The sequence below is a fragment of the Myotis daubentonii genome, chromosome 4 (assembly GCF_963259705.1).
Source record: "Myotis daubentonii chromosome 4, mMyoDau2.1, whole genome shotgun sequence".
NCBI lineage: Eukaryota > Metazoa > Chordata > Mammalia > Chiroptera > Vespertilionidae > Myotis > Myotis daubentonii.
The window spans coordinates 11,139,586-11,152,596 of NC_081843.1; the positions used below are offsets into that span (position 1 = coordinate 11,139,586).

Genomic DNA, 13,011 nt, shown 5'->3' on the forward strand with positions numbered 1-13,011 from the left:
ACACCAGCCCTGACTGACTGACCTCTTCTGTGGGGCCTGACCCTGGTGGCTGCTTCGAGGCTTCCTGCCGCCTGGCCTGAGGCAGACAGAGGGCAGAGGGGCCGGTTAGGGTCTCCTCCACGCTGCCACCCCTGCCCCTCATCCCGCCTGGCCTGGCTGCCTCACCTTGCTCTGTTCCTGATGGACCCGCTCCATCTCTGTCCTGAGGCTGCACAAGGAGGCTAGGAAGTCAGGCAGGGACAAGCCGTCAGGCCCACGCCCGCCCCCTTCACCAGCCCCGGCCGCAGCCCCGGCCCGCCGGCTCCAGCCCATACTCACCCTCTAACACCTCTGTGTGGGAAGGAAAGAGAGAGGTCAAGGCTTGTTCTCACTCCCTCTCTCCCCACCTGGCACCCAGGTGGTCCCCTGTGGGGAGGCCAAACCCCCGAGAGCAGGAGTGAGGGAGCTCATCTCTCCTCTCACCTGTCTCCTCCCGCTGCCCCCTCAGCTGCCCCTCCAGGCTGGCCCTCGCCGCCGTCTCTTCCTCCAGCGCCTCCCGCAGCGTCACGATCTCGATGCGAAGGCGTTCGGCCTCGTGCTCCCGGGCCCGCTGGTGGGCCCTGGCCTCCTGCCCCATGCGGAGCACCAGCTGCTTCAGCTCCTGGAAGGGCAAAGCACCTGCTGGGTGTGGCAGCAGGGCCAAGGCAGCAGGGGTCACCAGTCACACGGGGAGTGTGGGGAGGGGAGGGAGGGAGGAATCTGTTAGAAGTGGGGACAGCCCGTCATGGGCCGAGGAGACAGTACATGACCAGCAGTGAGCGCTGCACAGCAAGCACACGCCCCGGCCGAGGCTGTGAGGAATGGTGCCAAGTTCCGGATTACCCTGAGCAAGACACCCTTTCCTACCGCTCAGAAGCAATGAACTGGTCAGCACTCCACTGTTTAGGGAGGCATGTGCTTATCATAAAAATGGCACCGAAAAAGAGCAGGGGGTGGTCAGATTCAAGAAGGTGGCAGCAGAGCCAAGCAGTAAGGGTCCATGAGGAGACACAGTTGTATTTTCAGGACGGGCCAGGGCTCCCGGTAACCTTCACTTTTTGTTAAAATCCTCACCCGAAGAGGTTTCATTGATTTTGAGAGAGAAACACTGATGTGAAAGAGAAACACCAATTTGTTGCCTCGCTTATGCACCCCGATCAGGGATGGAACCTGCCACCTGGGTGTATGTCCTGACCAGGAATCGAACCCACAACCTTTTTGGTGAACGGGATGATGCTTCGAGCCACTGACCACCCAGCCAGGGCGACCTTCATATTTTTAACAAATTAATATCAACAAAGACCATGCACAGACCAATGATGATAGCTGTTATGAGCCAAAGATTGTGATGAATTCCACGTTGTGGATCTCGTGTCACTTAGAAATAAACCAAATCACCGCTCTCTCACATCGAGCATTCTGTGCGCTCATTTTCTCCTCACGCGATGCTGGCAGGGGGGGTTGGTCCCGTCCTCAGGTGAGGAAACAGCCTCAGCAAAGCCAAGTGAGCCGGCCACGGCGACGCAGTGAAAACACGGCAGCCTGGGTCTGTCCCCCAGTCCCACAGGGGGAGGTGCCACCAGGGTGGACCCCAGGCTCCGGGGCCTGCACCCCCCTTACCGGGACGGAGCTGGGCATTGACTCCTCCTGGCCCTCCTGCTCCAGGACCCGGGGGGCTGACGACGGTGGCTGCTCGGCCCGGAGCCCGCGGTTTTCCTCCGTCAGCCGCTTCACCTCGTGGCTCAGGCCCTTGTGGGAGGCGGCCAGCTCTGCCTGGGGATGGAGAGTTAGTGCGCGATGAGGGGACCAGGTGTCTCCGGGCCCCTGGGAGGCCAACCCTGACCCCTCTTCCTTCAGCCTTCTCAGTGACTTGGGGGTCACACAGTGGCAGCCACCAACCATGCCCGCTGCTTTATTTGGTGCATGTTGTTTGTTTTTACTTCAAATTAGTTGCTAAGTCTAAAAATTGGTAGACACACAAATACCTAGATTTCTGGCTTTTCTTGACAAACAGAAAACCTGGCAGCACTGAGCTCGATTCCCACAGGGCAGAGTCCAGGGCAGCGGCCCCCTGCACACCATCCCTCGGCCTCCCAGGTTGCCCCTTCCTGCCTCGCACCTGGCACCTGGCCCAATCCAATCGTCTACAGCTCTTGTCTGGGCTGGGACGTATCTGGTCTCTCCATCCCTGGTTTTACTCTTCATGACTCTGAGCTGGGTCCCACTGTCTCAATTTCACAGCGGCAGGGCTGCGGCTCCCAGCCTGTGGGATCAGCTCCAGACCCCACAGCAGGTGCGCCGTGGGCTCGCTCTGAACACCAGCCCCTGCCCTGGCCACAGTGCCAGGTACCCAGGAAACCCTTTCACCCACTTGGCACCAACTTCAGGTGCAGCTCGCGCAGGACAGGTGCCTTGACCTTCCACGTGCCCCCCCTCAACCAATTCCCATCACTCCTGCCCCAGCCCCCAAGCCCTCACCATCTGCAGCTGAACCCGCTCCTGAGCCTGGCTCACGGTCCCCTGCAGGGTCTGCAGCAGCTGCTCTGAGTTCTGGACCTGTGCCAGGAGCACCTGCATCTGTGGGTGGCAGGGGGCAAGGGTGAGGCTGGGGCCCAGGAGGAGGCGTGCAGCCAGAGGCCCTGCTGGGCTGGGGCAGAGGCTGCACCCACCTGCTTGGCACAGTCCTCATTGCTTCGCCTCAGGCCCTCTTGCAGCTCATCCCGCTCGCGGCTGATGCTCTCCAGGTCCTTTTGCAGCTGCCGCCCCTGCCACAGACCTGGCCTCAGTCTCAACCTCCAGGGAAGGCCTCCCCTCACCATGTCTCTTATGCCTCGCACCCCCCGCCCCCTTTGTGTTTTGGCATCTCAGGAGATGGTGCCATTATCCTCACAGTTGCTCAAGCCCAAAGCCCAGGAATGGATGCTGACCCTTCTCTTTTTTCCGCTCCCCAAGTCCAACCCACCAGCAGGCCCTGCCAATCTGCCTCCAAAGTAGGTTCCACATCCACTTCTCTTCATCTCTGCTGCCATCTCCTGGTCCCAGTCACAACCTTCTTCTAAACCAGTGATGGCGAACCTTCTGAGCTCGGCGGGTCAGCATTTTGAAAAACCCTAACTTAACTCTGGTGCCGTGTCACATATAGGAAGTTTTTGATATTTGCAACCGTAGTAGAACAAAGACTTATATTTTTTATATTTATTTTATATATTTAAATGCCATTTAACAAAGAAAAATCAACAAAAAAAAAATAAGTTCGGGTGTCACCTCTGACACGTGTGTCATAGGTTCGCCATCACTGTTCTAAACCATGTCAAGGCCCTAGCTGGCTTGGCTCAGTGGCTAGAGCATCGGCCTGCGGACTGAAGGGTCCAGGTTCAATTCCCGTCAAGGGCACATGCCAGGGTTGCGGGCTCGATCCCCAGGAGGGGTTATGCAGGAGGCAGCCGACCAGATTCTCTCTCATCATTGATGTTTCTCTCTCTCCCTCTCCTTTCCTCTCTGAAATCAATAAAAACAAACAAACAGACACAAAAACAAAAGGATGTCAAGCACCTCCAACCAGCCACCCGCCTCTCCTGTGGCCCTCCCCCCACCACAGCCCATTCCTGCACCGAGGCCCGCGTGGTCATGTGAAGCCGAGAGCAGAGCAGGCCTCTCGGTGGCTTAAACCCCTCAGGCTTCCCACTGCTCCTTGTCTGAACCCCCGTGCACTGAGCTGACCCCCAGGCCTGCCTTCCTTTCTGACCTCATCTCTCTCCTCCCGCAGACACACCACGGTCTACCCATCCCCAGGGCCTTTGAACTGCGTCCCTCCTGCCCCCGCTCTTCGAGGAGCGCCTGTCACCTTCCAGGTTAGCCTCCGGCACTGCACGGCCCGTTCCTTTCCCCTGGGCCTCACCGGGGACCCTGACTTCGTCATGTGCCCGTGTGCAGGTGCTGTGTCCATGGGCATGTGTGGGCCTGGCTCCCTCACTGGCGGAAGCGCCAGGAGGGAGGGAGTTTTCTCTTCACTGGGGATCCCCAGCTCTGGCTCAGCCTGGGCAGGGAGAGGTGGACGCATGCAGGCAGACGGGCACCCTGCCACTCCACTCACCTCCATTTGCAGCTGCTCCCACTGGGTGTCTGGGACAAGCTGGTAACCAGGAGGGGGCAGGTAGATGCCCTCAGGGACCAGGGTGCCCGTGGACACCAGAGAGGCTGTCTCTTCCTGCTCGGGGCTCAGGCCCTGGCGGCCACGGGGCAGGGAGGTGCTGCTGCCGGGCCCGCCGCCGAGGGAGAAGGAGGAGATGGAGGCGCTGTCATCACAGTTGTGGGCGAAGGCCTCGGCCGCTGCACCCCCATCTCCGCTCAGCTCCTCGAGAGGCTCCAGCGGGGGAGACAGGTCCCGGGAGAGAGGCAGCAACTCCGTGGAGCCATGCAGGGAAGGGGGGTGCCGGGGACGTCTCTAGGGAAGGGGGTCAGGGAAGAGGCTGGGGGACAGGGTCCTGGAACGCCCTCTTCCCTCAGTGCCCCCTGGCCTCCCCTCACCTGGATCTCTTGAATCAGCTCCTCCGCTCTCAGCAACTTTGCCTTCAGCTCCTCTATCTCCTGCTCCATGGGCAGCACGATCTCTCGCAGCTTCTCCGAGTCCTCATGGGCCTGAAGAAGGGGCGGTTGGGCAGCGACAGTTGCCCTCCCAACTGCAGGACCCCTCGGGTCTGCTCAGAGCTTTCTTTCCAAGTACATCAGCCCCTAGAACCCTCCCAAGAAAGCCCTGCCCAGCCCCATCGGAGATCACAGAGGGTCTGGAGCTTCAGACCTGCCCCAGGGCACGTGGTAGGGAAAGGGGCCAGAGTCGCGACTATCTTCCCACCTGCTCACCATATTTCTTCCCCAATATCCAGTTTCCCTTTTATCATAGAAACTATCATTTAACTTGGGCACGTAGCCTATATTCTAGAATACTATCCACAATTCTCAGCTTCCCTGTAACTAAGCATGGCCACGTGACGAAGTTACAGCTAAGGAGATGGAGGCAGGTGCCATGTGCAACCTCAGGGCAACTCCTTAAAGGGTGTGCGTTCCTCCTCTCCTCCTCCTCCTCCTCTCCTCCTCCTCGCCGGCTAGAATGTGGGCAGGGCTGGCACTCAAGCAGGCATCTTGGACATGAGGTAGTAAGCTACCTATGGCTACACAGCAACACAGAAGGAGCCCGAGTTCCTAACGACTTGTTAAAAAATTCTTATAGGCGTTTATGTGAGCCAAACTGATGACAAATACCGGGGAGCAAGATCTCAGTCGCTCTGGAGAACAACAGTTTTGCAGCTTCCCTAAGAGCTGAGCTGCCATTTCAGTCTTGGAAACGTCTACCTCTGGACCTTAGGAAAGTAAGCATCTCTCTTATTTAAGCCACTGCTGACCTGGGTTTCCAAACCTCATCCTAACCAATGGGCCCTCCCACATTCCAATCACCACCAGATTGCTGGCTATTTCTTCTTGGTCTCTTTCCAAGTTTGGGATCCTGCTGAACATAACATCTCAGGAGGATGAAACACAGGCTCCTCTGGGCTAGGACAGCCAAATTGCACCACGTCACCAGGCCATCTCGTCTCCCACGAGTGCTCGGTCAGCAAGACGGCCCTGTGGCCCTGGCCGGTGTGAGAGTCAGTGCTTACAGCATCGGCCCAAGGACCAAAGGGTCTCAGGTTCGATTCCTAATCAGGGCACATACCCTGGCTGCAGACCCGATCCCCTGTCAGGGTGTGTGGAAGGCAACCAATGGATGTTTCTGTCACACTGATGTCTCTCTCTCTAAAAAAAAACAAAACTCAATCAATCAAAACGTTTAAAAAAAAAAACAAGCTCAGTCTAACCCTCCAATCTCTTATGTGAACCATGGCAACAGGCAGGGTTAGCCTTTGTGGCCCAAACAAAAACTCTGGATCCATCCCAAGCCTTGGAATCCACTCTGCAGATCCCAGGCCGTGGACTGACAGCGGCCACACGCAGGAGCTGGGCCAGGCCTGCAGCCCCTCCCCGTCCCAGGTGGCTCTCCGTCAGCAGAGCCCTCTCCTTCCCGCCCTGGGTAACTGCTCCTGGAGGAACACCCCCTACGTAAGCCGCAGCCTCTGCTGGGAAGGTGTGGGCTGGGCACCTTCCTTTCTTGGGCTCCTGTTTTGACTCTGTCTGTCTAGCCGGGCGACTGACTCGCTCTCCCTGGGCCTCATGCATAAAATGAGCTAAGTACCTACCTCACAGGGCTGCTGTGAGGATCAAGTGAGGTAACGATGTGAACCTGCTTTGAAAGATGAAGAATTTGGTAATATGTGCTTCCTACTATTATTAATAATGAAAACAGTAATAAAGGAAGTGATATACTATTTCCAGAACGAGAATTTTAGAACCAGATGGCTTTGATTTTTAAGTCCCAAATCTCCTTTCCATGTGCAAAACCTGGGGAGAATTATTGAACTTCCCTAAGCCTCATCTTCCTCATCTGTTAAATGGACCTAATGGACCTCGTTTTCAGGGGAAAGACTAGGGAGCCTCAATCTGTCAAGCAGTTATCAGAGTGCCTAGTGCATGAGAGGTAGCCTTGAGGGTTAGCTCCCTTTCCCCTACACGACTGTCCTTCATTTTGGAGGTAAGTGAACCTAGTAAAGCCACTAGGAAGTGGCAGGCCAAGACCCTGCTCAGTATGGACCCAGCGTATGCGACACCCAGAATGATGACTGGGTGCCCTGCTCCCAATGATCTGGGAGCGGCACCCCAGCACCCCTGTCCCACGGCCACCAGTGGGGTCCGGAGGAGGCTATCCCACACCCAACCTTCTCCATCTGCTTCTCCAAGGAGTCCAGGGGGTGAGCGCGGGACAGCAGCTGCTTCAGGCGGCCCAGCTCCCGCTCCTTCTCCTCGCAGTCCTGCTGCTGCTGCTGCCGCTCCTGCTTCAGAGAAGTGATCTGGGCTTCGTAGCTGCTGATGGAGTCTGGCAGGGCAGGAGGCGGAGGAGGGGCAGGGTCAGTGCTTGCCCCCCACCTGCCGCCGTGGGTGAGCAGGGGGCTCCCCAACACTGATGCACTGGGCGAGGCAATTTACCACAGCGACTACACTAAGACGGTGGGCCTTGTGGAGAGATGGCCCTGGACCGTGTTAGCCTCTCCGCATCCGTGTCCTCAGCTGCAAAATGGGGACACTGATGACTACGCCACTGGGCTGCTAAAGGATCGAAGGAGATGACATATGGAGGGCGTTACACATAAGCCTGAGGATATGATACCCAGTCCACATATAGACCAGTAACAGTGCGTACAGATACGTGTCAACATACACTAACAAAAATCAGTATCTAATATATTTATTTTCATACTTATTTCAGTGTGTACTAACATTAGAAGTAAATATTCTGCCAAATCCAAAGTTCAGCCAATAGCCAGGCAGCACACTTTATCAGGAGAACAAATGAGAATATGAGAAAAGTTCCAGTCACGGTTGAACAAAGCTGGAATGATCCATAATAGATAACTGGTCTCTTAACCTTTTTCTTCATTGTTGTGTCTAATTCACATCTCAGTAGAAAGGCTAACAATTTTTTTAAAAAAAATATTTTTACTGCTGAGCCAGTTGACCTGGAGGTCAAATCCCCCTAGTATTAACTACAACAATCAAGGCTTAACTACAACAAGACTGTGCACAAAGACCACTAGGGGGTGCACCAAGAAAGCATAAAAAATGCGGAGACAAAGAAACAGGACAAAACTGTCAATGGAGGATATTGAGTTCAGAACCACACTTTTAAGGTCTCTCAAGAACTGTCTAGAAGCCGCCGATAAAGTTATTGAGATCCTCAAGAAATCTAATGAGACCCTCGATGTTGTGATAAAGAACCAACTAGAAATTAAGCACACACGGACTGAAATAACAAATATTATACAGACTCCCAACAGCAGACCAGAGGAGCGCAAGAATCAAGGCAAAGATTTGAAATGCGAAGAAGCAAAAAACACCCAACCAGAAAAGCAAAATGAAAAAAGAATCCGAAAATACGAAGATAGTGTAAGGAGCCTCTGGGACAGCTTCAAGCGTACCAACATCAGAATTATAGGGGTGCCAGAAGATGAGAGAGAGCAAGATATTGAAAACCTATTTGAAGAAATAATGACAGAAAACTTCCCCTACCTGGTGAAAGAAATAGACTTACAAGTCCAGGAAGTGCAGAGAACCCCAAACAAAAGGAATCCAAAGAGGACCACACCAAGACACATCATAATTAAAATGCCAAGAGCAAAAGACAAAGAGAGAATCTTAAAAGCAGCAAGAGAAAGAAACTCAGTTACCTACAAGGGAATACCCATACGACTGTCAGCTGATTTCTCAACAGAAACTTTGCAGGCCAGAAGGGAGTGGCAAGAAATATTCAAAGTGATGAATGCCAAGAACCTACAACCAAGATTACTTTATCCAGCGAAGCTATCATTCAGAATCAAAGGTCAGATAAAGAGCTTCACAGATAAGGAAAAGCTAAAGGAGTTCATCACCACCAAACCAGTACTATATGAAATGCTGAAAGGTATCCTTTAAGAAGAGGAAGAGGAAGAAAAAGGTAAAGATACAAATTATGAACAACAAATATGCATCTATCAACAAGTGAACCTAAGAATCAAGTGAATAAATAACCTGATGAACAGAATGAACTGGTGATTGTAATAGAATCAGGGACATAGAAAGGGAATGGACTCACTATTCTTGGGGGGGAAAGGGGTTTGGGAGATGCGGGAAGAGACTGGACAAAAATTGTGCACCTATGGATGAGGACAGTGGGGGGGTAAGGGCAGAGGGTGGGGTGGGAACTGGGTGGAGGGGAGCTATGGGGGGAAAAAAAGAGGAACAAATGTAATAATCTGAACAATAAAGATTTAATAAAATAAAATAAAAAATATATATATATATATATATTTTTTTTTTTTACTGCTTTCAGAGAGGAAGGGAGAGAGAGAAAATCATTGATCAGCTGCCTCCTTCACACCCCCTACTGAGGATCAAGACCGCAACCCAGGCACGTGCCCTTGACCGAATCGAACCCAGGACCCTTCCGTCCGCAGGCCGACACTCTATCCAAACCAGCCAGGGTGAAAGGCTAACATATTTTAAGTGCCTCAGGTTTTAAGGATTCTGCAGGAAAAAAAGAACATCCTTCAGTTTAGGATGTTCAAAAGCTTGACATCCTACAAAAGCTTGTTTATTTTGATTAATGTTCTGGTACTTATACTTACTTACTTTTATTAATGTATTTTGATTGCATGGTGTGAACTCAGTTATCACTACAACAACCTGTAATATATCCTGAGCCCGGCCAGTGTTGCTCAGTGGTTGAGCATCAACCCATGAACCAGGAGGTCACAGTTCAATTCCTGGTTGGGTCACACCCCCAGGGGGGATGTGTAGCAGACAGCCAATTGAAGATTCTCTCTCATCATTGGTTTCTATTTCTCTCTCCCTCTCCCTTCCTCTCTCTAAAGTCATAAAGAGTAAAAAAAGAATAAATTTATAATATATCCTCTTAAAAAAAAAGTTTTGCTGCCAGACCACCTGGGTTCAAATCTGTGGCTTTCTACCTGCAGAACCTTGGTCAAATTATCTAACCTTGGGCCTCAGCGCTTCTTCTGCAAAATGGAGATAGATAACAGTTCCTACTTCACAGAAACTATTATAAAGGTTAAGTACTCATAAAGCACTTAGCTCAGTACCTGGCATATATGCGTTAGCCATTATTATAAACGTTGTTGTTATGATATGTTCAATAAACGTTTGCCATTATTATTATCATTGTCGTTATGATGATGACTTAGGGTAGTTTTTCTTATAGGGACAGAAAGTTTCCTTTAAAATAAATGTATGTAAGCCCTAGCCTGTTTGGCTCAGTGGATAGAGCATCAGCCTGTGGACTGAAGAGTCCCAGGTTCAATTCTGGTCAAGGGCACGTAACTCGGTTGCAGGTTCGATCCCCAGTCCTGGTTGGGGTACGTGTGGGAAGCAACCAATCAATGTGTCTCTCTCACATTGATGTTTCTCTCTCTCTGTCTCTCCCAGTCCCTTCCACTCTCTCTAGAAATCAATGGAGCCCTAGCTGGTTGGCTCAGTGGATAGAGCATCAGCCTGTGGATTGAAGGGTCCTGGGTTTGATTCCGGTCAAGGGCACATATCCGGGTTGTGAGCTCAATCCCTAGTAGGAAGCAGCTGATCAATGATTCTCTTCATCATTGATGTTTCTATCTCTCCCTCTCCCTTCCTCTCTGAAATCAATTAAAAAAATATTTTAGAAAAAGAATCTTTAAAAAAAAAAAAAAAAAAGCTTTTTTGAAATAAATAAAAACCAATGGAAAAATATCCTTGGGTAAGGATTAATAAAATAAATGTATGTACTTTTAAAAAAAAGTGGACCTATTTAAAGAACAAATATTAAGCAGGTAACAGGGCAAGTCGTACAAGGAGACAACCATGTTGCATAAATAGTATGTGGATGCCTGAGATGTGGGACATACAGCCCCAGAAGTCTGGAGGTGGAGCAGCTGTTAAAAAAGTAAACGACATGGTGGGGTGGGAATTTTAGAAAGTGTGCTCTGACCAAACTGGCGTGGCTCAGTGGTTGAGCATTGACCTATGAGGCAGGAGGTCACGGTTTGATTCCCAGTGCGGGAACATGCCCAGGCTGTGGGCTCAATCCCCAGCGGGAGGCGTGCAAAAGGCAGCCACTCAACGATTCTCTCTCATCATTGATGCTTCTACCTCCCTCTCCCTTCCTCCCTGAAATCAATATAATCAATAAAAATATATTTAAAAAAAGAAAGTGTACTCTGGAAGCCAATGTCAAGGCCAGATTACAGAAGGAGACCTGTGAGAAGCTGGGGTGTCTGTCCAGGGGAGTTGTCCAGAGCCTCACTACAGCAGTGGCTGTGGAAGCAGAGTGGGCGACAGGACTGGAAGCTGTTTCAGAGACTTTGGCCTCTGACTAGAGGAGAAGCGGGAAACAGAAAAAGAAGCTACGGGATCTGGGGCAATGGATGGTGCTGCATCCCAAGTACATACAGGGAAGTCAATGCCCGTGTGTGGTGGGGGCCGGTGCGGATGTAAGGGTGCTGGGGAGGGAAGGAGACCAGAGGGTTAGACTCCAAAGAGGCAGGGCCCAACGCGGAGTCTGGAGCCCAGAGGCTCAAATGAAGGAGCTTCCGGGAACTGAGAAGTTGCTCATCTTCAGGGCTGATCAGTGAGGGACAAGAAATGACAGGGGGCAAGGGAACAGGAAGAGCTCAGAGCTAAACTCAGCTGGAACTGACAGAGCTGCTGCCAGGCCTGCCCTGGGCTAGGCAGCCCTGCTAACCTACCCCCCCCCCTCCTCCCCCCCCCCATAGCTGATCTGACCCCTTGACCCTCTTCTGATCACGCACTCCCCTCTGAGGGGCTGATGGAGAGTCTGCGAAGAGACCCTGACTCACCTTTCAGGATGGCCTGCAGGGAAGCCACCTCCTCTTGGCACTGCCGCTGCACCGCAGCCACAGCCTCCGCCTTCGTGCTCTCGCTCACCTCGGCCACAGCCTTCATGGTCTCCATTTCCGCCAGGGCGCCTGCCAGCTCAGCTCGAAGTCGGCAGAGTTCCCCTGACTCGGCCTCAGCCTCAGCCTTTGCGCCCTCCTGGGGCTGGGGATCAAGCACTGTGGGGAACAAGAACCAGCCTCTCTTCCCATCACTCCAGGATCCCCAATAACCCGGGCCACCGAACCCCAAAGTCCAGCGACCTAGTAATACTGCGACCACGGTCCCCGCCCCTTCCCCAGACCCGCCCGCTTACCGGGCCCCGCCTTCTTCTCACCTAATTCGGCCTGTAGTTTACAGTCCCGCCTCTTCCCCATCCCACGTTCAGCCAATCCTCTGACACGACCCCGCCCTTCCAAAGTCCCCGCCCCTTGCCCACCTGGCCCCGCCCACACCCACTCACGGGGCCCCACCTCTCAGCTGGCCCCACCCCTTGAGCCGCCAGGCCACGCCCACCCCGGTGTTCCCAGACCCCGCCCCTTTCTCCCGTCTCCCCCTCACCACCCCCCACCCGCCGGCTGCTGAGCTCGGCCCCGCCTCCGGCTTTGCCGCCCCTCGCGTGCACCGACACGTCCTCACGTACCGGTCCCCGGCCGCCGTCGCCCGCCATCCTCGCCCGCGGCCGCCGGCGCAGCTGCCGCCATTGCCTCCGCGCAAACGGCGGGATCCCACACTCCCAGGTGACCGAGCTCACCGCTTCCGGGTCCTCTCGGCTGTTTCCGGATCCGCTCGGCTGTTTCCGGATCAGCCCAGCTTGAGGCTGAGGCTGGAGGTGGGGCAGGAATTGCCGAGCGTCGGCCGAAGAAGACCGTGTGGACGCCTGGCCGCGGCCCCGGGCCCCGCCCCGCTTCGCCTTCCTTCCTGGGGCGCGCTCTTCCAGACACTGGTTCTCCCAAATCCCAAGTTCTTTTCATCAGAAGCTTCCTAGTGTCTCCATGTGGCCTTGGAAGCTCTGCTCAGATTGCACCTCCTCGGAGATGCCCGCCGGCCTCAGCCGCGGGCGGGCGACGCTCCCGCGGTCTCTCCCGAGCCGGAGCCGGCTCCTGGCTGGACCCCTGCCGCCCTTCCGCTGCGGCCTGGCTCACCATACAGCCATTGTGGCCAGGCCTCCTGCACCTCCGCCCTCGTGGGGCGGCCCTCGGGGCAGGGCTGGGTCGGCTCCACTCTTCTGGGCGCCTGAGTCCCCGCGAGGTCAGTCAGTCGTTTCAGTCCGGCTCTTGAGGTCCCCACCCCACTTTGATGTTCAGCCATTCACCGCTTCCTGCTCATACCCCTCCCGTCCAGTGCCTCAAGTCCCTCCTCTCCTCCCTCTGCCACTGCCCAGGCCAAGCTCTCATCTGTGACCTCGCCCCTTGCACGGTAACAAGAAACTCAAACTTAGGTCCAGCGCTTTGATTCCCCTTCTCTCAAGCCCTTTCTCCCTCTGTA

The 13,011-nt window shown here is 53.9% G+C and overlaps 1 protein-coding gene across 1 annotated transcript in view; it reads right to left on the reverse strand.

Annotated features, from left to right (window-relative positions):
* Nucleotides 1-12,760, reverse strand: part of RABEP2 (rabaptin, RAB GTPase binding effector protein 2) — a 13,861-nt gene extending 1,101 nt beyond the window's left edge. Inside the window, exons 1-12 of the mRNA XM_059692440.1 lie at nt 12,167-12,760; nt 11,487-11,702; nt 6,825-6,982; nt 4,546-4,656; nt 4,112-4,462; nt 2,688-2,783; nt 2,497-2,595; nt 1,639-1,791; nt 463-640; nt 319-330; nt 166-221; nt 23-76 (exon numbers count right to left, since the gene is read on the reverse strand). Of these exons, the coding sequence (XP_059548423.1) occupies nt 23-76; nt 166-221; nt 319-330; nt 463-640; nt 1,639-1,791; nt 2,497-2,595; nt 2,688-2,783; nt 4,112-4,462; nt 4,546-4,656; nt 6,825-6,982; nt 11,487-11,702; nt 12,167-12,497 (1,815 nt within the window). The 5' untranslated portion in view covers nt 12,498-12,760. The remainder of the gene's footprint in view (nt 1-22; nt 77-165; nt 222-318; nt 331-462; nt 641-1,638; nt 1,792-2,496; nt 2,596-2,687; nt 2,784-4,111; nt 4,463-4,545; nt 4,657-6,824; nt 6,983-11,486; nt 11,703-12,166) is intronic.
* Between the last annotated feature and the right edge of the window lie 251 nt (nt 12,761-13,011).